Source organism: Armigeres subalbatus, unplaced genomic scaffold, assembly GCF_024139115.2.
Source record: "Armigeres subalbatus isolate Guangzhou_Male unplaced genomic scaffold, GZ_Asu_2 Contig836, whole genome shotgun sequence".
Classification (NCBI taxonomy): Eukaryota; Metazoa; Arthropoda; class Insecta; order Diptera; family Culicidae; genus Armigeres; species Armigeres subalbatus.
Window position 1 is genome coordinate 73,659 of NW_026943630.1, and position 25,325 is coordinate 98,983.

General features: G+C 43.1%; 1 protein-coding gene and 1 pseudogene across 1 annotated transcript; both read right to left on the reverse strand.

Annotated features, from left to right (window-relative positions):
- Window positions 1-265: 265 nt before the first annotated feature.
- On the reverse strand, window positions 266-13,691 carry LOC134204704 (adrenodoxin-like protein 2, mitochondrial). Its single transcript, XM_062679483.1, has 2 exons — window positions 13,253-13,691; window positions 266-737 (listed from the first exon to the last, which is right to left on the reverse strand). Exons 1-2 carry the CDS (start codon window positions 13,444-13,446, stop codon window positions 401-403), a joined length of 531 nt encoding a protein of 176 aa, XP_062535467.1. The 5' UTR covers window positions 13,447-13,691; the 3' UTR covers window positions 266-400.
- Window positions 13,692-18,859: 5,168 nt separating this feature from the next.
- On the reverse strand, window positions 18,860-24,321 carry LOC134204702 (rho GTPase-activating protein 100F-like; annotated as a pseudogene).
- Between the last annotated feature and the right edge of the window lie 1,004 nt (window positions 24,322-25,325).

Below are 25,325 nucleotides of genomic sequence, written 5' to 3' on the forward strand. Positions count from 1 at the left end.
TTAAATTAATGGCTTTCTCGTTTGAGCTAGCAAAACCCGAACCATTTGAATTTGAAGAGTCTTCCGTTAGATAAATTAAATGCAATTATAACATTTACCCATTTATTTAAAACACATTTCTGTTTCATAAACAATTAAAATTATTTGCTTCCGCACTGTGTTTACTTGGACTGTTTGCTTGCCAGATTATATCTTGTCTATCCAACCAAGATGATCTTGCATTTCGTTTGAATCGATTCCTATAAAATTAAATTGCGCTTCGCTATCCATTGAATGGTGTACTTTTATTTTAACATAAAAAAGGAAAAACATCTATCAAGTAAACGGGAACTATTGCCATAACAAAAGAAACGTATATGCATCCGGTAACATTTAGTGCGTCGTTCCGCTCGACGGTGTGTTAACTTCTTGCGTCGTTGATAGTGGCAGGCACCCGCACTTCCAATCCCTGCATTTCCTTCGACAGCACGATCTGACACCCGAGCCGGGAAGTATCGGTCAGCTCGTAGGCCAGGTCCAGCATGTCCAGCTCCTCATCGCCCGGTTTCTCCGGCAGTGCATCGTAATCGGCCTGCGAGAAGATCAGATGGCAAGTGGAACAGGTCAACGTGCCCTCACACGCCCCGAAGCCCTCCAGGTCGATCTGATTGTTGACGATCACATCGAGCAGCGAATCGCCGACCTTGCCCTTGGCTTTTATCCGGTCTCCACTGGCTCGCACAAATGTGACCTCAACCCTGAGGGAGGAAAAAAAATGAAACACGATTAAATGTGAGCGACAATGGTATGAACATTGAGAATTATATAGAGGCAGGCAATCTGCTAGAACGTCACGCTACATAAATATATTTTTATCTTCCACATACGATTGTGGTGTATCAAAAATGACTAAAACTAGCGTAACGTAATTAGGGAATAGACTTTTATTGCGTACAACATCTATACACAAATAATTAATCGATGTTCAGATTGTCTTAGCTGAATACAGAGAAAGGCAATATTTCCACTACATAGTTGGATCAACAAATGTTTGCGCTAATTTCCTGAAATTTATCAAAGCAGTGCGAAAATTATAATGTTTTAATCTTATCAGCTATCAGTGGGTTGCTTCGTGGGCTCTTACTGATTCACTTATCATCTAACAAAGAGTCCATTGATTATCGAACAAATGAGAAATATCAATAATCTTGAATGACCAAGTATGGAAGATTGTTTGTGGATGATGCAGCATTTTTTTAAAGCGAAAACGCCGATTAGATTACTTATCTTAAGCGGAGAGAAATTGCCATATACCTAGGTAAAAGACAAGATAGGGGATTTTTGTTTGTTTTTTACTGGAGTCCGGAAGAGTATATCGACATAATTCGAGTCGTCTTTCAAAGCACCGAGATGTCCTCCAAGCAAAATAGAGGAAGTGGTCGGTACAGTGCTGTGGTAACGATCGATGTTAAGAACGCGTCTAACAGCGCTAACGTACTTATGCAGCATTTTGGAGAGCAAAACGGAGTCCTGGCTTTTGAAACAATCATCGGGCCAAGGTCGATCAGGGTCACGGCTGCCCAAAGGAGTCTTGAGCGTTGGATTTGCTGATGACATAGTCCTGTCGATAATTGATGGGGATCTGAATGAGGTGAAATTATTGACAGCGGAAATGTTCGATACACCTAATCGAAAACTTGATGACTAGGATACATGATGTCACTTGGACAAGCACAGGACATTCATTAGAAAATATATCGAGATTGAAGAGAATAAAACAATTGGAAACTGTCGTGACCGATTCAACCACCGCTCCTAATCGGAGCGATTGCCGCTACCTCCGAACGACAATCAAAGTAGAGAGCAGTTCTACCCGCTCTCTGACTTGATTGTCATCTGGAACTGCTTCCTCCGGCGGCATTTCGACCAGCAGGGGGCGGTGCCACCCGCTTACCCGTCTTGTGTCTCCAGTGTCCAATTTTTGAGTAAATTACTTTGACTAGGTAAAACTGTGATATCCTGTGAACTGAAATATTTACTTTTTGGACATCAAATATATTATTTGGACATGGAAAATGCATATATTTTGGACAGACTCAAGTTTCTCCCGATTTAAAAATGGCTAACTACATCCATTCACATTCATATAAATGCATTTATTTACTTAACTGACATAGATTAAACCAAAAATTTACATTGTTTCGCAATCTTATCAATAGCATTGAAATACAACCCGAAAGTTGGTAATTAATGGTCTATCCATGTACTGTACTGCCCAAGATCGCATATTTGTCCCATATGAATAGGAAATCCAGCAAAGATGGGACTGATATGGGATCATAGGGAAATCAGGAGTGATTCAGTTTCATTCCAAATTTTCGACCACTATTCTAGTTTAAATCTGGAGCCAAATAGAACAAACTCGCTGGTCTCCCCCGCATGTTTTTCAAATTTTCAATTAAATGAAATCATCATGTTGGCACCAAGAAAGGCGCCGTAATTGCAAAGTGGATTGATCCGTAGATAAAATGACGCATTCATACACCAAAACAATTGGAAAATATTTGAATCTCGTGATTCAATCGTGGTTCAAATCTGCAGAAAATAGAACGGAGCGTTATACCAGTTTTATTTTTTTGACATTTGACTGGTATAAAAATGAATCTAGCACAGCTGCTGGGAAAATGAATGTTTCAGATTCATATTCAAACTGACAGCCCCGAACGATTTGAATCACTGCTGATTTTACCCAGTATATCAATTACAATCAAACTTTGGCTGTAAAACCTCAAGATTTCCGTTTGAATCGTGTTTAGGCGCATGTTACGAAGAGTCTTTTAATGCATGTTCTTCTGCATACTTGCGTTCAGCTGGCGCTTTGGTAGAAAGTTTGACATTTTAGATTATTACAGGACGGATTTCAGTGCGTGATTTCTCTTGTTTCGGACCGAAATATTGTGTTCTGCATTGCGCGGCCGGTAAAAAGAGTAGCCATCGAACAAGTAAGTGCAGTGCGTGTTTTAGTCGTCGGGAGATAAAATAAAATATCTATCTTGTGTTCGGTGACTCATGCGCATGTCGCGCGCGGTCGAAAAAAGCGCGTTCTTCAATAGTTTGCTGTAGCCATCGAGCAAGTGAGTACAGAGTGCTGCGCTTCCGTGTGGTCGTCCAAAACGCGAATCTCCTCAGTTTTCATAGGCGTGCATGTTTTAACTTTTAACTCGTATTAGTGTTATTTCCCATCTCATAGATCGCATCGCTTACCAAAGTGAATCCAGATAAATTATCCTTTGTAACTGAAACGATATCCTATCCCAAGACAATCGTAGAGATGCAGAGGTATACTTGGTCTCTAGTAGTCAGTTCCTTCCATTCCTATAGGACCGAAAGGACGTGGCTGGCGCCGTTATTGACTTTAAATATTTGAGCTCCGGAAACGTGTACATTGAGAATGGGTAGCTAATCCCAAGCCCCATTCATAGTGTTCTCTGTACAATTTCGCAAGTTCAGTCAATCACGGAGTAGCAACTACGAATTGTGCGGTCATAATGCTCATGCTCATGCTCAATGTGACGAGTTGCGTAAACAGGACGCACGGCGAAATAGACCATTTTATGAAAATACACCATGAATATAAATCATGATTTCATGATTTATTTTCACGTAACGCAACCAATGCGTTACGATTTGGTTGTTGAGATCGAAAAATAAAAAAAAAAGTTCAACAGGGGTTTTGAACTCAAGTACACCGAGTGAGAGTCCGGCGTGCTACCTTCCAGCCGTTCTCACTTCTTGGGAAGAGAGTGTTCGTAGTATAACCGGTTATGTATTTTGTCGACTATTGAAGATTGCGTAGTACCATGAATAATGTTCCTCAAATCATGAATTACAGTAGCCGTTCGATAACTGCAACGCATTCTAGACGTCAAACGGTTGTCAATCGACGTCAGATGCAATAAAAGTGCATCTAAATGTGCAGCACAATGCAGCTGTCAGTAGGTCTGACATCAGTTTGAAGTTTAGCGGTCCGATAACTGCAAAACTGTTGCAACCATCGAATTGCAGTTAAAAAGCATTGCAGTTAAATGACTTGCAGTTATCGAACGTCTACTGTATAATCATGATTTCATGAACTGGCATGATTCATGATTTCATGATTTTTTATTCATGATTGTGGGTATGCATTTTTTTCCGTGTACAAAGAGGGATGTCACATCTGAACGCGGTTTCGAGGACAATTCCTGCGAATATTGAATCCGACCACTACCTCGTTGCAGTATGCCTGCGTCAAAACTCTCCACGGTGTACAACACGCGTCGAAGTCGGACGCCGCGGCTTAACATTAGGCGGCTTCAAGACGATAGACTAGCCCAAGAATACGCGCAACAGCTGGAAGTGGCACTCCCAACGGAAGAGCAGCTAGGCGCAGCGTCTCTTAAAGATGGCTGGAGAGATGTTCGAGCCGCCATTGGTAGCACCGCTACCGCTGCACTTGGCACGGTGCCCCCGGATCAGAGAAACGACTGGTATGACGAAGAATGTGAGCAGTTAGTAGAAGAGAAGAATGCAGCATGGGCGAGATTGTTGCAACACTGCACGAGGGCGAACGAGGCACGATATAAACAGGCGCGGAACAGACAAAACTCGATTTTCCGAAGGAAAAAGCGTCAGCAGGAAGATCGAGACCGTGAAGAGACGGCGCAACGTGTCACAGCCTGATATGTGTAAGAACCTGAACGGGAACCTTCTTACAAACGAGCGTGAGGTGATCCAAAGGTGGCGGCAGCACTACGAAGAGCACCTGAATGGCGATGTGGCAGACGAAGATGGCGGTATGGTGATGGACCAGAGGGAACGCGCGCAGGACATAATTCTACCGGCTCCGGATCTCCAAGAAATCCAGGAGGAGATTGGCCTGCTGAAGAACAACAAAGCCCCTGGGGTTGACCAACTACCAGGAAAGCTGTATAAACACGGTGGTGAGGCACTGGCTAGAGCGCTGCGCTGGGTCATTACCAAGATTTGGGAGGAGGAAGTTTTGCCGCAGGAATGGATGGAAGGTGTCTTGTGTCCCATCTACAAAAAGGGCGATAAGCTGGATTGTAGCAACAACCGCGCAATCACATTGCTGAACGCCGCCTACAAGGTACTCTCCCAAATTTTATGCCGTCGACTAGCGCCAATTGCAAGGGAGTTCGTGGGGCAGTACCAAGCGGGTTTTATGGGCGAACGCTCCACCACAGACCAGGTGTTCGCCATTCGCCAGGTACTGCAGAAATGCCGCGAATACAACGTGCCCACACATCATCTATTCATCGACTTCAAAGCCGCATATGATCCAATCGATCGGGACCAGCTATGGCAGCTAATGCACGAACACGGATTTCCGGATAAACGGACACGGTTGATCAAAGCGACGATGGATCGGGTGATGTGCGTAGTTCGAGTTTCAGGGGCATTCTCGAGTCCCTTCGAAACCCGCAGAGGGTTACGGCAAGGTGATGGTCTTTCGTGTCTGCTATTCAACATCGCTTTGGAACGGGTAATACGAAGAGCAGGGATTAACACGAGTGGTACAATTTTCAATAAGTCCGTCCAGCTATTTGGCTTCGCCGACGACATAGATATTATGGCACGTAACTTTGAGAAGATGGAGGAAGCCTACATCAGACTGAAGAGGGAAGCCAAGCGAATCGTACTAGTCATCAACACGTCGAAGACGAAGTACATGATAGGAAGAGGTTCAAGAGAAGACAATGTGAGCCACCCACCGCGAGTTTGCATCGGTGGTGACGAAATCGAGGTGGTAGAAGAATTTGTGTACTTGGGCTCACTGGTGACTGCCGAAAATGATACCAGCAGAGAAATTCGGAGACGCATAGTAGCTGGAAATCGTACGTACTTTGGACTCCGCAAGACGCTCCGATCGAATAGAGTTCGCCGCCGTACCAAACTGACTATCTACAAAACGCTCATTAGTGTTGAAAAGCAACATAATGTACATCGTAGCAACATTGCCGTAGAGCGGTGTAACATAGTTACCTTGTTGTGTTAAATAAATAAAATTTTCATTCTCTGTTCTTAACTCACTGAAACAAGACGTGTTTCATTTCCGTCCATCTGCATAACTCTGTCAGGTTATGGGCTCAAAGTAGTGAGGCGGATACTGGAGTATTATAGAAAGCGAGAAATTTTAAAAGCGAAGCAGTTGTTACATTTTGATGGAGTGGGGAAGAATTCCAAAACTCAACAGTTCCAACTTACCAGTCGTGGTCGTTTGCGGTTTAAGCGCTGCTGAGACGGGAACAATTATGGAAATATGTCGACCCAGGGACAGCACCGGCTGAAGTAACCGAAACGTGGACCAATGGCGATGAAAAGGCACTGGCAACAATTCATTTAACTTTGGAAGAAAGCCAGTATAGCATTATCCAACATAAAACGACGGCAAAAATCGACATAGACTACATTGAAGGAACACCACAATAGAGCATCGCTGGGACAGAAGGTAACTCTCTTGAAGCAAATTACGAATCAGAACTATCGAGTTGGAGAAAGCATGGAAATGTATTTAGAAGATATTCTGAAGAATTACGCGCGATTGGAGAGCTCTGGATTCAAAATGCAAGAATGTCTCAAGGTCGCCTTAATTCTTCGAGGACTTCCAGATTCATTCAATCCTCTGACGACAGCTTTAGAAGCTCGCAACGAAGACGATCTCAAACTAGAAATGGTGAAAATTAAACTAATTTATGAAGCCGAAAAGCAGTCGAAACAGAGAGGAGGAATAGAAGAACAAGCCTTGAAGATCGCGGGTAGAGGTAAGCAGCTAACATCAATATCCTGCTACTTTTGTGGAATGCAAGGTCACCGGAAGAAAGAATGCAAAGCGTTTCTTGCGGAGCAACATTCAAATGAAAAACATAAGAAAAAGTATCAGAAAGAAAAAGCAAAAACGGTTCGAGAAAACGATCGCAGCAAAGCCTTTACTTTTATGGTCCGGAACTGTGGTAATCCAACGAAATCCTGGATAGTGGACTCGAGTGCGACTTCCCACTTGGCAAGCGATGAAGAACTATTTCAGCGATTGGATAGATCAGCACGACCTGTGATTTCTTCTGCCGATGGAAAACTGATTCGTACCGCCGGAATGGTTGATTGTTTGATTCAATGCATGAATAACAGAGGTGAAGTAATTAAAGTCACGTTGACAGAAGCAAGGATGTTATCGATCATTTAGTAATCTGCATTCGATCATTTAGTAGTTTTCCAATAACTCATTCCAGAGGCTAAATTTCAAAATGTGTTGTATGGTGGACTTTCAGTGCAAAGGTTTATCTACAACTCTGCCTAACAGTTCGTAGTTTGAATTTCACTAGTAACGGTGCTATAGCGCTAATAGCAGTAACTTAGACAAAATGATTGCATATTTTGTTATCATTTAGTAACGTAACGCTTTTAGCAGTGGAATTCGAACATCGACGTGTTAAGAAAAGTTGTGAAAAAACCTTCGCACTAAAAGCCCACCATACAACACATTTTGAAATTTAGCCTCTGGAATGAGTTATTGGAAAACTACTAAATGATCGAATGCAGATTACTAAATGATCGATAACATCCTTGCTTCTGTCAACGTGACTTTAATTACTTCACCTCTGTTATTCATGCATTGAATCAAACAATCAACCATTCCGGCGGTACGAATCAGTTTTCCATCGGCAGAAGAAATCACAGGTCGTGCTGATCTATCCAATCGCTGAAATAGTTCTTCATCGCTTGCCAAGTGGGAAGTCGCACTCGAGTCTGGAATGAGTTACTTACAATCTACTAAATGATCGAACGCAGATTACTAAATGATTGATAACATCCTTGGACAGAAGTTATCTACGCACCGGAACTTGAAGGAAATCTTATTTCTGTGACCAAACTGGCGAAAAAAGGTGTACGTGCAGTCAGTGGCGTAGCCAGAAAATTGGTTTGGGGGGGTTTTCTGAACATTTCTTTCCTAGCAAAAAAAATGTTCTTCTAAAAATTTCGTCTCTTGGGGGGGGGGGGGGGTTATGTCCAAATCCCCCCCGTGGCTACGCCACTGCGTGGAGTATTTGATGCTGAAAAGTGCAGTATGTTTTTTAAAGGGGAAGAAATCGCGACAGCAGATCGAATCATTGGTTTGTACCGGTTAAACACGGTGGATGAAGCGCGATCCAAGTTGATAGGAAATCGTCAGCATAATAAGGATTGTCAACATTTGTGGCACCGGCGACTTGGACACAGAGATCCGGATGTTCTTGCAGAAATCGATCGAAAAAAACTTGGTATCTGGTATGAAAGTGAGAAATTGCCCAGCCAACACAAAATCGCATATGTTAGCGAATAAGTGTACAAGGTGGAGGCGATATAGGCGCATTCCCCCATTTGACTGCATTCAAAGTGTACGTATATGGCCTCCACTTTATACTCTTATTCACTATGATATACGATCTTGTGTTTGCTGGGTGCGGAATACGAATGCCATGTGAATCATGTATCGAAGGGAAGATGGCAAGGCCGGCGTTTCCATCGGTTGCTGTGAAGACTACAAAGGATGTTTTGGATATCGTACACACTGATGTGAGTGGCCCAATGACGAAAACTTCAGGTGGATGCAGATACTATCTAACCATGATCGACGACCACAGCCGCTACACAATTGTATATTTTCTGAAAGAAAAGTCCGAAGTTGTTGAGAATCAGTTCCATAAAAAACCGAAGATCATCCGATCGGATAGAGGTGGCGAGTATATAAGCCACAAACTTAGGCAATTCTACGCTGAAGAAGGTATTAAGGCAGAATACACGGCTGGATATGCCCCTCAACAAAATGGTGTGGCAGAACGAAAAAATAGAAGCTTGAACGAAATGGAACTTTGCATGCTTTTAGACGCTGGGCTGCCAAGAAGGTTTTGGGCGGAAGCTGTGAATACGGCTGCATATTTGCAAAATAGGCTGGCTACGAAAGCAATTGACGTTACACCCTTTGAAACCTGGTTTGGCAGGAAACCTGATTTCAGCCATCTCAAAGTTTTTGGATGTCAGGCATACATGTGGAAGCCTCAACAAAAGCGCAAGAAGTTCGAACCCAAAGCCATCAAGCTGACGTTTGTTGGATATGCAAATGAAAGCAAGGCGTATAGATTACTCAACACTACTTCAGGAGAAATTTCAATTAGCCGGGATGTGAAGTTCCTTGAAAATAATGATGAAGCGATAAAGGAACCTACTGAATTCACTGACGAATCGATCAATACTGATGGAGAAGTTCAAGTACGATTGCTAGATGAAGTAGATGTCGAACTAGGTAATGAGATACGTGATGAATTGGATGATTCAGTGCAATTTTACGAGGCCGAAGGCGGAGAAGTAACAAATGAACCTAACGAAATGAGCAATGTGGATCATCATGCAAATGAAGAACAATGTATTGAACCTGTTACAGTACGCCGATCCACTCGAATGAATATTGGAGTACCACCTGGAAGATATACGGAGTCAATTAGCATAGCAGTTCATCAGGCAGAACCTAAAACTTTTACAGAAGCAGTATCCTGTTCTGAACAAGAAGAGTGGAAAGCTGCAATGAAAGAAGAGATGATATCACACCAAGAGAACGGAACTTGGGAGATCACCAAACTACCTCCAGGACGCAAAGCCATAGGTTGCAAATATAAGCGAAAGGGTATATAAGCGAAAGCTGGACGAGACTGGTCAAATAGCAAGATATAAAGCCAAGCTGGTAGTTCAAGGTTTTTCTCAAAAATTTGGCACGGACTATGATCTTGTATTCGCTCCTGTAATAAAGCAAGCAACTTTTCGAGCTGTTTTAACACTGGCTAGTAGGGATCGGATGCTGGTGCGTCATGTAGACATCAAAACGGCATACCTGTATGGAAAGTTGCAGGAGGAGATCTACATGAAACAACCTCCAGGTTTCAAGATTGATGATACAAGTAAGATGTGCAAACTACGACGCAACATATATGGACTCAAACAAGCGGCAAGAGTATGAAACCACAAGATTGATGGATTTAAAAAAAAAATGGGATTTCGTAGCTCAACTGTGGATCCCTGCCTATACGTTAGACGAACGAAGATTACCAAGATGTACCTTCTCATATACGTAGATGACATTGTAATTGTGGTTCAAAGCGAAGCTGAGTATCAAGCCTTGGTAGCAGCATTTCAAGGAGAATTTAAAGTAACAGCGCTTGGAGATTTACTTTTTTTTTCTTGGAATACAATACAGGTTAAAAAGAGAGAAGGAAGATACACATTGAATCAAAAAGGCTATATTTCAAAAATTTTGTCCCGTTTCCGAATGGAGAATTGCAAGCCCTCGAAAATTCCCATGACAACCAGCTTTCTACAACAAAAGGAGGAGAATATACTTGAAAATCAAGAAGAGTACCAGAACGTGATTGGGTAATGGGTGTTTGTTGTATATCGCTGTCAATACTAGGCCTGACGTAGCAATCGCAACATCTATTCTTGGAAGGCGAGTATCTAAACCAACCACAGCCGATTAGAATGAAGCAAAAAGAATACTTCGAAATCTCAAGGGCACTGCAGAACACGAACTGTATTTAGGCGGAGGGCCATCATATAAAATGGAGTGTTACGTAGACGCAGATTGGGCCGGAGAAGTCGGAGACCGTAAATCAAACACTGGATACATATTTAAGCTCGGAGGTGGACTTGTTCATTGGCGATGTAGCAAACAGACAAGTGTTTCATTGTCAAGTACTGAGGCGGAATACATCACACTTGCAGAATGTCTTCAGGAATTGCAATGGATGCGACAGCTGATGGAAGATCTAGGCGAACCGTTGAAGTTACCCGTGCGTGTAAATGAAGATAACCAAAGCTGCATAGCTCTTACTATTGCAGACAGAATTACACGAAAATCACAACATATTGATACAAAATACTGCTTTGTCAAGGACCTTGTGAAGAAGGAAATAGTTAACCAACGGACAAAATGGAGGCAGACCTTCTAACAAAACCTTTAGGAGCAGTTAAACTAAAGCAACTAAGAGAAGCAATTGGTGTACGATTAGTCAATGTTGAGGAGGAGTGTTGAAGAGCAACATAATGTACATCGTAGCAACATAGCAACATTGCCGTAGAGCGGTGTAACATAGTTACCTTGTTGTGTTAAATAAATAAAATTTTCATTCTCTGTTCTTAACTCACTGGAACAAGACGTGTTTCATTTCCGTCCACCTGCATGACTCTATCAATTAGACCGGTAGTCCTCTACGGACACGAGACCTGGACGATGCTCGAAAGGAAAATGTGACGTACCATCTATGGTGGGGTGCAGATGGTGGACGGTACGTGGAGGAGGCGACTGAACCACGAGTTGCATCAGCTGTTGGGAGAACCATCCATCGTTCACACGTAGCCAGAATGTCGGACAGTAATCCGGTGAAAATGGTTCTCGACAACGATACGACGGGAACTAAAGGCGAGGTGCACAGCGGGCAAGGTGCATCGATCAGGTGAAGGACGATTTGCGGACCTTCCGCAGACTGCGTGGTTGGCAAAGTGCATGACCGAGCTGAATGGAGAAGACTTTTATGTGCAGCACAGGCCACTCCGTTCTTAGTCTGGTAATAAATAAATAACCCTTTTAACCCTTTATAAGGCAGTGGCAACTATATTGCCACCAACAAATTATATTTTTTTCTATTTATTAACAAGTGGTGGCTTTATTTGCTTCCTAGTAACACCCCAGATGAATTTGAGTCTAAAAAAATAAAAATGTCAATTTGAGAACAGTTTTTTTACGAACAGATCGTAAGTTTCGAGTAGAAGAAGGATTTTCAGTTATAATTCGTTAAAAAAACCACAAAGATATATTGTTGGTATTATTTATTATTTTTTTTATCTCCTGTGTTAGATTATTGGATTTTTGACGAAATTGTGTTTTTCCCTTAAGAAAAAAGGCCAAAACATTTTTTTTTCACTTATAATGCGTTTTCCGACTAGGACTCTTCACAAAAAAAAATGTAACGTGCCTTGATTTGACTGGTTTTACGTAAAACCTATTTTTTTTTTTAAATCTTTTATTTATTTTTGTTGTTGCCTGTTTTCCCGCTTACCGGGCAGTGGCAACTATATTGCCACCAATGTTGTCCCGCTTTCCGGGCAGTGGCAACTATATTGCCACCAATTTTCAATATTTTTGAACTGTTTAATGTATAACAAACATACATTTGAGTTTAATACCATGTCAACATTGTGTCCTATTGTTGTTTTTGTCAATTCATTGTTTAGATTCGTCTGCCTTATAAAGGGTTAACATACAAAATCCTTCGTATCTTAGATTTAGATTTGATACCCAGTACCGTCTAAAGTCACTAAATAGTATCTAGTGACTAGTATCGTGCGTCTCGTAAAAAGCAATCAATTTTGCATATATATCAAAAATAAACATTTTTAAGTATATTTGTATCCCAGAACTGATTGCGATTTTCACAGGACAATCATAAAAATTGCCAATAGTCAAATTAAAGGGTAGCTCACATTGCCCCTCTTTTTCCTAATATCCCTCAATGGGTTAGATGCATTTTTTTTATTTTGTAATTGTAATCTTATTGAGTACGATAATCTACTGGCATTTATTATTTACGACCTATGATTGTTCAATTGTCAACCAAACGATAAAGAAATTACATTCTGCTACAGATATCCAAATAAAAGCCATTATCAAATAGGTATATACTTCGCGAGGTGTTATTTACTAACCACTTCGCCTCCATTCCAATATTTGTGAATTATACGGCAACCTTGAAGGCGAATAACATTTGAACTGATAAAGAGGAGTTACCGTTCTCGCAATCAGTGATATGCCATACTTGAAGATTTCGTGATAAGAAGATACATATACGTATGTTATGGCGATCTCCGTTCCATCTTTTTCATTGGCAAAATGTCAAACGAATAGCAATTTACGTAAATTTTAGCGATCACCTACGTGATCAAAACTAAACTCCACCACATATAAACTCTTTCCATCTTCGAAGCAAAAAGCTCGGTACCGAAATTTCGTAACTCATTTCCACGCTCGCTAACACATAAGCGACGTCGACCCAAAAACCGTGTAAGCACTAACCTCTTCCTGGGTCTTTTCGTGCTCCAAGTGCCTCCGACAACAGCCGCATAGGTATAGCGAGCAGAAGCGGTGGTAAACAATGCAATGTCGATTGCAACACAGAAAAGAGTATGCACTTACTCTTCGTTTTGCAGCTTCGGCTGGGATGTGGACAAACTTCTGGAGACGCTCTGGATCAGACGCATTTGTTGGAACGTGATTATATTGCTGATGGCACGGTTGCTGCTAGCTCCAACAGCATCCATCAAACAGGTTTTGGCCAGACTCTTCCTAATTATTTGCTGAGTGGTACGTGATGTAATCAACTTGAACATTTTCTCGACGAGGAAGTTTACTTTCACTTGGAACGATATTTTGCTTAGGAACACTTTGCTACAGGAATCTACCAACAAGCACAACTAACAGAGCATCGCTTCCGGGTTCTAGACGACTCCACTTTAGCTCAGCCAAGTTCTTTTTTTCGCACACGCCTTTAAATAAAATACACAACTGACTATGCTCAGGTTTGTACGATAGACTCAGTGGCCCAGACCCCCAAACCGTGCGAGCCGAACGAAGATCAAAATTTGACATATGAGCATGCATGATAAAATTAGTGCAAGAGCTGCGAGCACCAAAAATATATCCCGCCCGTTATAATTAAATACGAGAGCAAAGTTAGCTCTTATTTCCAGACAAGGGGTCGTTTAAAATTTACGTTAGATACAAATTCAGCGAATAGAGTGACGATTAATCGTGTGGCACACGCACACTACCCAATTAACCGAGCAATTAACCACTGAGCCGTTAAAAATGACATTAATTCGGTTCTATAGTCGCATTAAAGTCATGTGCAACGACCAACGAGGGAATTTGCTGACAGATAAAACTGAAGTGGCTGCCAGGTGGAAGCAACACTTCGAGACTTTGTTGAATGGAGGAGGTGACGGTGCATCGCACTGTAAACCTGACAATACTCTTTAAAGAGTAAAATACACCCATTATTTTTGTATGTATGAAACTGTCAAAATAATGGGTAATTCTTTTTTTAGGATACACTGTGAATCGACAATACCCATTAAAGAGTGAAAAGGACCCATTATTTACTGATATATGAAACTGTCAAAATAATGGGTACTTTTATTTTTTTGATAATGTGTATTTTTCCTCCATTTCAAAGTTTAAAGTTACTACCCATTAATGGGTGAAAATCAACTTGATCACATTGTTGACAGATACAATGGCAGCAAAAAGAATCTCGAGAGATTTTGTTGTGAGTATTACTTTCATTTTAATTAAGCATTTATAATGAAATTAAATTCAAACTATTTGCTAACAGCTCATGCGGACATCGTCACCGGAAAACAAAAAGGAAGCAGATGGCCATAAACTCAGGGTGCCGCCATAAAAGTCGGATCTTCGGTTGCAACTACGCCGGCTCGGATGTTCCGGAAAGAATGGAACTCAGCATGTTCATAAGAACTAACGAAGCTATCGAAGGAACCGGTCTGTTTGTGTGTATCCGCGGAAGACTATATATATATATCCACTAGAAGGGTACAACGGGATGGCAAAGTTTTGATCAAAAGCTGGAAAACACAATAATTATTCTTGTACGATACGGCATATTTCATTTATATTTATAGTGTGCATATATGTTTTATTTGGAATAAAAACTTTGCGAATAACCATGTCCACCGCTCAATTATTAAATTATACATTTTATTATGTCAGCGAATGCTTTTTTTAAATAATAAAGAGTAATTTTTACACATTTTCCTGCAAAACTTTCCGCGGGTAATGGGTAAAAACTACTCGCTAATTTGACGTATGAGTGGTTTACTCATTAATGAGTAAACGCTGTTTACTCTTTTAATGAGTTGAACTATTTAACTTCATAATGGGTACTATTTTACCCATTAAAGAGTACTTTGTTGGCACAGTGTAATGTGTATTTAGTGCCCATTATCAAGTTCCATGTTTTTACTCATTATTGAGTGAAAATCAAGTTGAAATAATAATGAACAAACATTCGAAGATGCTGATGGCGGAGGAGGTAACAATTCTTCTATTTATTTTTGGTAAATATCTTATAAATTTTGTCTATTGCAGCCCAGGGATCTATAATGTTATCCGCAAACAATAAAGTAGCCTTCAACAAGCCCTAATTCCGACAACCGGCATAAATGCAGTAGTTCTTGGTGCAGCTTGTGGTATTTCGCTGATAGGGAAGACAAAGACGTTTCTCGGCAATAAGGAAAGCCTTCCAGCGTTGGTCCCGAAGCAACTATTGGTATTCTACCGGATATCGGGAAGACGTAGACGGTGGTCGGTTAAGGGATGCCTTAGATTTCGCGATTGGCTCTGGACGCAGGTGCTGCTATTGCTCTGGACATCGAGACGCCGAATAAGTTTATCTGCTCCGGTAGAAATACCTAAAACTCCGCCCGTTAGCTGAGTTCTTTCGATCAAGGATTGACCATAAATATATACAAGAAAGAACAAGAGAAGCATTGGCGCTTTTGCCCGAACATTTACATTTAATTTATTGTTAATTATGTTTTCATCATGTGCAATAATAAAGATTTTTCATTAAAAATAATAAATCGCCTAATTGCTTGCATAAGATTTATACTAAATTTCAACTAGCTTTTCAAAATAATAAAGAGTAAAATATACCCGTTTTTTTCAAAAATAGTGCCCTGGATAATGGGTAAAAAACACCCCTGAATTTGACGTAAAGGGCCTTTACCCATTAATGAGTAAACGCTGTTTACTCTTTTAATGAGTTGAACTATTTAACTTCATAATGAGTACTTTTTCACCCATTAAAGAGTACTTTGGTGGCACCGCGGTGAACAGAATAAATCAAGACAAAATTTTCAAAACGACTTATCTGCTTTTGTAAACAAAGATTCAAACGACGATTTGACGAATCTGATAGCTCTCCCACGCAAACTAATACCATCAATAGGTAGCTGAATGTTTCCGCTACCTGTTAATGGTGGTGGCTTGCGTGTTGGTGGGAGAGCTATCAGATTCGTCAAATCGTCGTTTGAATCTTTGTTTACAAAAGCAGATAAGTCGTTTTGAAAATTTTGTCTTGAAATATTAGCTACGATGGACAAGCTGTGGAGTCACCTACACTAGATGAGGTTAAAAAAGCTGTTAAAGAGCTGAAAAACAATAAGGCTGCGAGGAAGGACCAGCTCCCGGCTGAACTTCTCAAACATGGCAGTGGGCAGCTTTATGAAGTTCTGCACCATATTATGTCGAAAATACGGGAAGACGAGGAAATGCCCGCTAGCTGGTTGGACGGCCTCATTTGCCCTCTCTTTAAGAAAGGGCACAGACTGGAGTGCGCCAATTACCGAGGAATAACCCTCGTTAATTCGGCGTACAAAATTATGTCCCGTTTTCTGTTCAACAGATTGAGACCGCTTGAAGAGTCCTTCGTCGGCGAATACCAAGCAGGTTTTCGTGAGGGCCGATCAACGACGGATCAAATGTTTACCCTGAGACAAATCTCGCTTAACTTTTCAAAAGCTCCTAAGTAACATTTTTTTCATGAATTAATTTGAATAGTGCAATCAATAGCTTTCATGTTGTTCTGTTGATTGCTATTCAAATTAATTCATGAAAAAAATGTTACTTAGGTCCTTTTGAAAAGTTAAGCGAGAAATCCTTGATAAATTCCGGGAGTATTATGCATCTCGAGATAAAATAGAATACTGCGGCTTCCTGCTGGTTGCTTTTCAGGTAATCGCAACGGTCATTAAGCACAACAGAGACAATGAAAATCTCACCCACCGTATGCACTTGCCATGATAAACACTCTCCATGTTCTTATGTCGTTTTCGGTTTTAAACCTGGGTCAGGTCCGACCCCGACTCTGAATAACCGAACGAAAAACGAATCGGGATCGAGTCAGTATGATGGTGTTAGTGAGATCTCAAGCCCTATCATCTGTTTTGTTTTCAATTCGCACTGCCAGCTGATAGGCAGAAATATAAATATTTTATCAGATTTTATACAGATTTTATCTTTTGAATTTTGTTATTAGTGTTATTTTGTTTCTTATTATATAAATTGAATGGGGAAATCAGATTTTTCTTCTGTTAATTGTTTATTTTAACAATGACAGTTAATCCATCAATAAACTTATGTGATTAGAAGCTTGTGATGAATGGCGACGACAATGTAGATTGCCGTGAAGGAATTTTGGCGCTCTGGAACATTTCCGGTAATTATGCCAATCCGTGTTTCCCGATAAACTGTTATACTGATTCTAAGTGGCGTTCTGGATAACAGTGATTGTGTTACATTTGAATTATCAATTATGCCATTCAAATGTAATAGAACAAGAAAATATGGAAACACTTTGTAAAAAATCCAATAGACAATTTATTGAGATAAAAGGCCCCAATTTTATTTTAAAACAAAGAATCAAATCGCACAAGAGTTGACTAACATTTTTGTATTTTCCTCCCAAGAGGGGATCCTTTGGAATAAACCGTGATTTCGCCAAAACTGCAAAAACCAAATCTCGGGTACTTATTCAAAAGGACGTATGTGATTTTGTTAACAAAGATTAGAACGTCGATTTGTCCAATCTGAAAGCACTCCCACGCAAACCATCACAACAGACAGGTAGGGGAAGCCTTCGGCTACCTGTTGGTGGTGCTGGTTTGCGTGGGAGGGCCATCAGATTGGACAAATCGACGTTTGAATCTTTGTTTACAAAATCACATACGTCCTTTTGAATAAGTGCCCGAGAAATATACAAGAAAGGCAAATAATTTTTCTCTACATAATTTTCCACTACATAACAGGAGATTCAACATAATAAATATCAACGGGGTAAAATATGTTTTTGTCGGTTTTTTTAACGAATTACAACTAAAAATCCTTCTTCCACTCTAAAATTATGCTCAATTCGTATAAAACTGTTCCTTAATTTACATTTGAATTTATTTTCTGGCCAAGTATCATCTGGAGTGTTACTAGGTAGCAAATATACCCTCTGCAAGGTGAATAATTAATAAAACTATTGTAAATAATCAGAAAAACGTATCATTTGTTGATGGCAATATAGTTATCACTGCCATAAGGGTTAATACATTATTTTTATATTCTTCAAATCCTTAACCTTAAACAAATTATTCACAGAGCTGCAATAACGAATAAAATAATGGTATGAACATTTTGGTATAAATAATAATCCGATACGCCGGTACGCTATTTTCCCATTGAGAGAACAATTATACCATTGACGAATACATAGACCGAAATGTCCGGTACAAAGCCATCAGAAAATCGGGCACCATGTCTTCTTCTTCATTTTGAAGAAAATACCCCTCGTGGGTGACGAATTACCCCAGCAAGGAAGGTTACTCTAACTTTAGCATAATGTGCACCTAACCTGTGAGATAGTTACACTAACATGCTCTCTAACGGTTAGGGTAAAGTGAGGCTAAAGTTACGCTAGAATGACACACTTTTGTTAGGTATGTTTATGCTTGGTGCATAATTCCATCTAACCTGTTACACTCACGTTACATCAACGTTAGATATGTTTCGCTTTGGGCGATTAGGCAGCGGTTAGGGTTGTTTTAAAAGGGATTTCATGTTGATTTATTTACACCCAGCTGTCATCGGAGGCAGAATATATATGTACTAGTAAAGTACATATACATAACTGCCTCGAATGGCAGTTGGATGTAAATAAGTTATCGATAAAGAAAAGGATCATGGAAAATTATATATTTAGCAACTAAATAGTACGGAACCCCTACAATTTTTACAGCGTTTTGAATTTTCGACAGAACATCCGTGCTGTCCCGAGGCCAAGTTCCGTTCCGGTGCAGCTTGCGGGCAGTTGCCGCAGGAGAATAGTTAGTGAAAGTGCACATCTATGACACAGCTTGTGTCGATGTTGAGGATCCCACGATCCATCCAGCAACCCGGATACGATCGCATTCCAGTACGCAATACAAATCTCGGATCATCGGATGCTGCACTTGAGGTGGTTCAGGCGTAACCCGTAGTCCACGACCGGCAAGCAGATGGATCCACAGCATTCCGGATATTCGATTGCGCCAACCACTGTAAAAGCAAAACAAATAATTATTTCATAGTTACTAATTTGTTAACAAGTTCCGTCTCACCTGTCTTATCCAGTTTGAGCTTGGAATACTCGGCCGGGTTGATGTCGATCGGATAGTGGGTGCGTGGCAATGTTGTGCTCGATGTAGGTGCCGGGCTCTGATGGCCGGTGAGGGCTGCTATTGCCGATGCTGGTGCGCCACCCGGACCAGCTTGAGTCATTTTCAGCAGCTGTCGCATACGCCGGACACTTGGCGAACGAATTGACGACGGCCCAATATGTTGCGAGGTCATAGACCGTACCGGCGGTGAATATATGAAGGTACCACCGGCTGCTGAAGATGTTTTCGGTGTTCTTAAGGTCCATGGACTGGCGGCCAAACGCTGGCGAAGATCTCTAGGCTCTCTTCAGATGGGCAGTGAGTACTTGGGAGCTGAAAGGATTTCATCGCTTTCGTCCTGCAGACGGTCAGCTACACGGCTCTGGAGACCCATACATGCCCCGGGTCGAACGCGCGGGATTGAGTTAAAGTTGGCAAATTCTGGACCACCTCCAAGGGTTTGAGTGCTGTCTCGAGCTTTCGTGTATGCCATGGCCGGGTGGGCCACGATCCGATGATGGCTTCCGTATCGCTCGAGTAATCCAACGCCGGTCGGTTCATCGGTTGCTGCGCTTCATACGTTTCACACATGGCCCGTAGTCCATGACCGTAAGCAGATGGATCCACAGCATTCCGGATATTCCGATTGCGTCAATCACTGTTAGAAGAAAAGCAAAACAAATAATTAATTCATAGTAACTAATTTGTTAACATGTTCCGTCTCACCTGTCTTATCTAGCTTGAGCTTAGAATACTCGGCCGGGTTGATGTCGATCGGGTTGTGGGTGCGGGGCAGTTTTGTGCTCGGTGTAGGTGCCGGGCTCTGATGGACGGTGAGGGCTGCCAATGCCGATCCTGGTGCGCCACCGGACCAGCTTGAGTCATTTTCAGCAGCTGTCGCATACGCCGGACACTTGGCGAACGAATTGACGACGGCCCAATATGTTGCGAGAACATAGACCGTACCGGCAATGAATATATGAAGGTATCACCGGCTGCTGAAGATGTTTTCGGAATCTTAAGACCGATGGACTGGCGGTCAAACGCTGGCGAAGATCTCGAGGCTCCCTTCAGATGGGCAGTGAGTACTTGGGAGCTGAAAGGTTTCCGTCGTTTTCGTCCTGCAGACGGTCAGCGATACGGCTCCGGAGACCCATACGGGACCCGGGTCGATTCAAATCTCGGATCAATGGTTGCTGCCCTTGAGACGGTTTCGACGTGGCCCGTAGTCCACGACCGGCAAGCAGATGGATCCACAGCATTCCGGACATTCGATTGCGTCAACCACTGTTAGAAGAAAAGCAAAACAAATAATTTTTTCATAGTTACTAATTTGTTAACAAGTTCCGTCTTACCTGTCTTATCAAGCTTGAGCTTAGTATACTCGGCCGGGTTGATGTCGATCGGGTTGTGGGTGCGGATCAGTTTTGTGCTCGGTGTAGGTGCCGGGCTCTGATGGACGGTGAGGGCTACTATTGCCGATCCTGGTGCGTCACCCGGACCAGCTTGAGTCATTTTTAGCAGCTGTCGCATACGCCGGACACTTGGCGAACGAATTGACGACGGCCCAATATGTTGCGAGGACATAGACCGTACCGGCAGTGAGTATATGAAGGTACCACCGGCTGCTGAAGATGTTTTCGGTGTTCTTAAGATCTATGGACTGGCGGTGAACCGCTGGTGAAGATCTCTAGGCTCCCTTCAGATGGGCAGTGAGTACTTGGGAGCTGAAAGGATTTCGTCGCTTTCGTCCTGCAGACGGTCAGCTACACGGCTCTGGAGACCCATACATGCCCCGGGTCGATCGCGCGGGATTGAGTTAAAGTTGGCAATTTCTGGACCACTTCCAAGGGTTTGAGTGCTGTCTCGAGCTTTCGTGTTTGCCATGGCCGGGTGGGCCGCGATCGGATGGTAGCTTCTGTATCGCTGGAGTAATCCAATGCCGGTCGGATCATCGGTTGCTGCGCTTCATACGTTTCACACATGCTCGGAGTCCATGACCGGTAAGCAGATGGATCCATAGCATTCCGGATATTCGATTGCGTCAAACACTGTTAGAAGAAAAGCAAAACAAATAGTTAATTCATAGTTACTAATTTGTTAACATGTTCCGTCTCACCTGTCTTATCTAGCTTGAGCTTAGAATACTCGGCCGGGTTGATGTCGATCGGGTGGTGGCTGCGGGGCTGTTTTGTGCTCGGTGTAGGTGCCGGGCTCTGATGGCCGGTGAGGGCTGCCATTGCCGTTCCTGATACGTCACCCGGACCAGCTTGAGTCATTTTCAGCAGCTGTCGCATACGCCGGACACTTGGCGAACGAATTGACGACGGCCCAATATGTTGCGAGGATATAGACCGTACCGGCAGTGAATACATGAAAGTACCACCAGCTGCTGAAGATGTTTTCGGTGTTCTTAAGTACGTCATGTATGTTTTCAGCGGAACAAGAGAACCGATGCACTCGCTTCTTATTTAGGATGTCGCGTGAGGCTCGCTGTTCACAGATGGCAGAACTGCTGGGTACTCGTCGCAAGCTAAGCTCGATATTAATCCGAGGTAAAGATCGATGGACTGGCGGTCAAACGCTGGTGATGATCTCGAGGATCCCTTCAGTTGGGCTGTGAGTACTTGGGAGCTGAAAGGTTTCCGTCGTTTTCGCCCTGCAGATGGTCAGCTACACGGCGTCGATCGCGCGGGATTGAGTTACAATTCTGGACCACCTCCAAGGGTTTGAGTGCTCACGTGTGTACCATGGCCGGGTGGGCCACGTGGCTTCCATATCGCTGGAGTAATCTAACGCCGGATGGAGCTCCTTTGGAGGGATCCAGTCGCGCCCAGCCCAGTGGCGATGGACTGTATTTCGGTGTACGCGATGGCAGAGGAGGTTCGTAACGTCAGCGGTCAAATGTGCCGCCGGCAATGGGAGCTGCTTGGACAAGGTCGGATTATAGGCTAGACCGTAACAGTGCGTGTCTCCCGAGTGATTGGTGGTCTGCGTTTTCGACTTGTGGCAGGTGTTGATCGGAACCGCTCTGTGGAAACCTTTGGTGGGATTGCGACATGATGACACCGGTTACTGCTGACATGCGTTGGTTGGCGCTTGGGTAGAACGAGTGCACCTTTTCGGCAAGACTTTCAAGCGTGGCAGCGTTCTGATAGTACGAGTGCGTTCTCTTCGGTTGTTTGGTAATGACCGACGGCGGTGGTAAAGGTTTATAGCCCCAGCTGGGTGTTTCTACTGACTGGTCCTGCCGGGGACCGTAGTACAGATCTAGCTATTCGCTCTGGGGACTGTAACTGTTGATGCCTAGTCCCATACGGGAGTGAGACTACCCTACCGTATCCCATTCGGCACTCTGGTGGATCTCGATGAACATGGCGCCCGGTCCGAACCATCCAGATCAATACCCCTTCGGTTCCGCGTGATGACGACCACTGGCGGCGGCTTCTGCTCCGGACGGGACATTGAGGTGGCCCTGGTCGAAGATTCCTGCTGGAGTACCTTCGGACATTTCCGCAGGAGTTCCTTAAAAGATTGCTCCAGGAGTTCCTTCGGCGATTCTTCCAGAAGTTACATCAGAGATCCCCTCAGGAGTTTCTTCAGAGATTCCAGCATGAGTTCCTTCGGAGATTCCTCCAGGAGTTTCTTCGGAGATTCCTCCATGAGTTCCTTCGGAGATTCCTCCAGAACTTCTATCGGAGAACCCCTCAGGTGTTCCTTAGGAGATTCCTTCAGGAGCTCATTCGAAGATTCCTGCAGCAGTTCCTTCAGAGATTCCTCCAGGAGCTCCTTCGGCGATTAGTCCAGGGATTCTTATGGAGATTCCTCCAGAAGTTTCATCGGAGACCCCTCCAGAAGTTCCTTGAGAGATTCCTACATGATTTTTTTCGTAGATTCATACATGGATTCCTTCGGAGATTCATCCAATGGTTCCTTCGAAGATTCTTGCAGAAGATCATTCGCAGATTCCCGGAGGAGTTTCTTCGGAGCTTCTTGAAAGAATTCCTGGAAGATTTTTCCAGGAAATTCGTCTGAGATACCTCCAGAAAACCCTTCTGAGTTTCCTCCAGGAAATCCTTCTGAGGAAGCAAACCCTTCAGGAGTTCCTTCGGAGATTCCTCCAAGAATTATTTCGGAGATGCACCAAGGAATTAATTCGGTGATTCCCACAGGAATCCGTACTGAGATACATCCAGGAGTTCCTTGAGAGATTCCTCCAGGAGTTCCTTCGAAAATTCCTCTAAGAGTTCCTTAGGATATTCCTCCAAGAATTCTTTCGGAGATTCCTAGAGGAATTCCTTCGGCGATGCCTCCAGAAGTTCCGTCGGAGATCCCCTCAGAAGTTCCTTGATAGATTCCTACATGAGTTCCTTCGGAGATTCCTCCAGGAGTTCCTTCGAAGATTCCTGCAGGAGTTCCTTCGGAGATTCGTGCAGAATTTCCTTCAAAGATACCTCGAGGATTTCCTTCGGAGATTCCTCGAGGAGTTTCTTCGGAAATTTCTCGAGGAGTTCCTTCGGATATCCCTACAGAAGTTCCTTCGGAGATTCCTCAATAAGTTCCATGGAAGATTCCTGCAGAAGCTCCTTCGGAGATTCCTACAGCAGTTACTTCGGAGAATCCTGCAGCAGTTCCTTCGGAGATTCCTGCAGGAGTTCTTTCGGAGTTTCCGCCACGAATTCCTTGAAGATCCTTCTGAGGAAGAAAATCCAGGAGTTCTTTCGGAGGTTCCTCCATAAGTTCCATGGAAGATTCCTGCAGGAGTCCTTCGGAGATTCTTCCAGAAGTTCCATCGGAGATCCCTCAGGAGTTCTTTCGGAGATCCCGCAAGAGTTCCATCGGAGGAAGATTTTCCAGGAAATCCTTCTGAGGACGAAAATCCTTCTGAGATTCCTCCAGGAGTTCCTTCGGAGATTCCTTCATCAGTTCTATGGAAGATTCCTACATGAGTTCCTTCGGAGATTCCTCCAGAACTTCCATCGGAGATCCCCTCAGATGTTTCATCAAAGATACCTCGAGGAGCTTCTTCTGAGATTCCTGCAGCAGCTCTTTCAGAAATTCCTCCAGGAGCTCCTTCGGCGAATCCTCCAGAAGTTCCATCGGAGATCCCCTCCGGAGTTTCTTCAGTGATTCCAACATGAGTTCTTTCGGATATTCCTCCAGGAGTTCCTTCGGAGAATCCTGCAGCAGTTACTTCGGAGATTCCTCCAGGAGTTCTTCCGGAGATTCCTCCAGAAGTTCCATCGGAGATCCCCTCAGGTGTTCCTTAGGAGATTCCTCCAGGAGCACTTTCGGCGATTCTTCCAGGGATTCTTATGAAGATTCTTCCAGAAGTTTCATCGGAGATCCGTCAACAAGTTCCTTCGGAGATTGCTACTTGAGTTCTTTCGGAGATTTCTACATGGAATCCTTCGGAGGTTCATCCAAGAGTTTCTATGAAGATTCTTGCAGAAGTTCATTCGGAGATTCCTGCAGGAGTTCCTTCGGAGATTCTTGCAGGAGTTCCTTCGGAGATTCTTGTAGGAGTTCCTTCGGAGATTCCTGCAGGAGCTTCTTCGGAGCTTCTCGCAAGAAGAAGATTGCTCCAGGAGTTCCTTCGGCGACTCTTCCAGAAGTTACATCAGAGATCCCCTCAGGAGTTTCTTCAGAGATTCCAGCATGAGTTCCTTCGGAGATTTCTCTAGGGGTTCCTTCGGAGATTCCTCCATGAGTTTCTTCGGAGATTCCTCCAGAACTTCCATAGCAGAACCCCTCAGGTGTTCCTTCGGAGATTCCTTCAGGAGCTCCTTCGAAGATTCCTGCAGCAGTTCCTTCAGAGATTCCTCCAGGAGCTCCTTCGGCGATTAGTCCAGGGATTCTTATGGAGATTCCTCCAGAAGTTTCATCGGAGACCCCTCCAGAAGTTCCTTCAGAGATTCCTACATGATTTTTTTTCGGAGATTCCTACATGGATTCCTTCGGAGATTCATCCGACAGTTCCTTCGAAGATTCTTGCAGAAGATCATTCG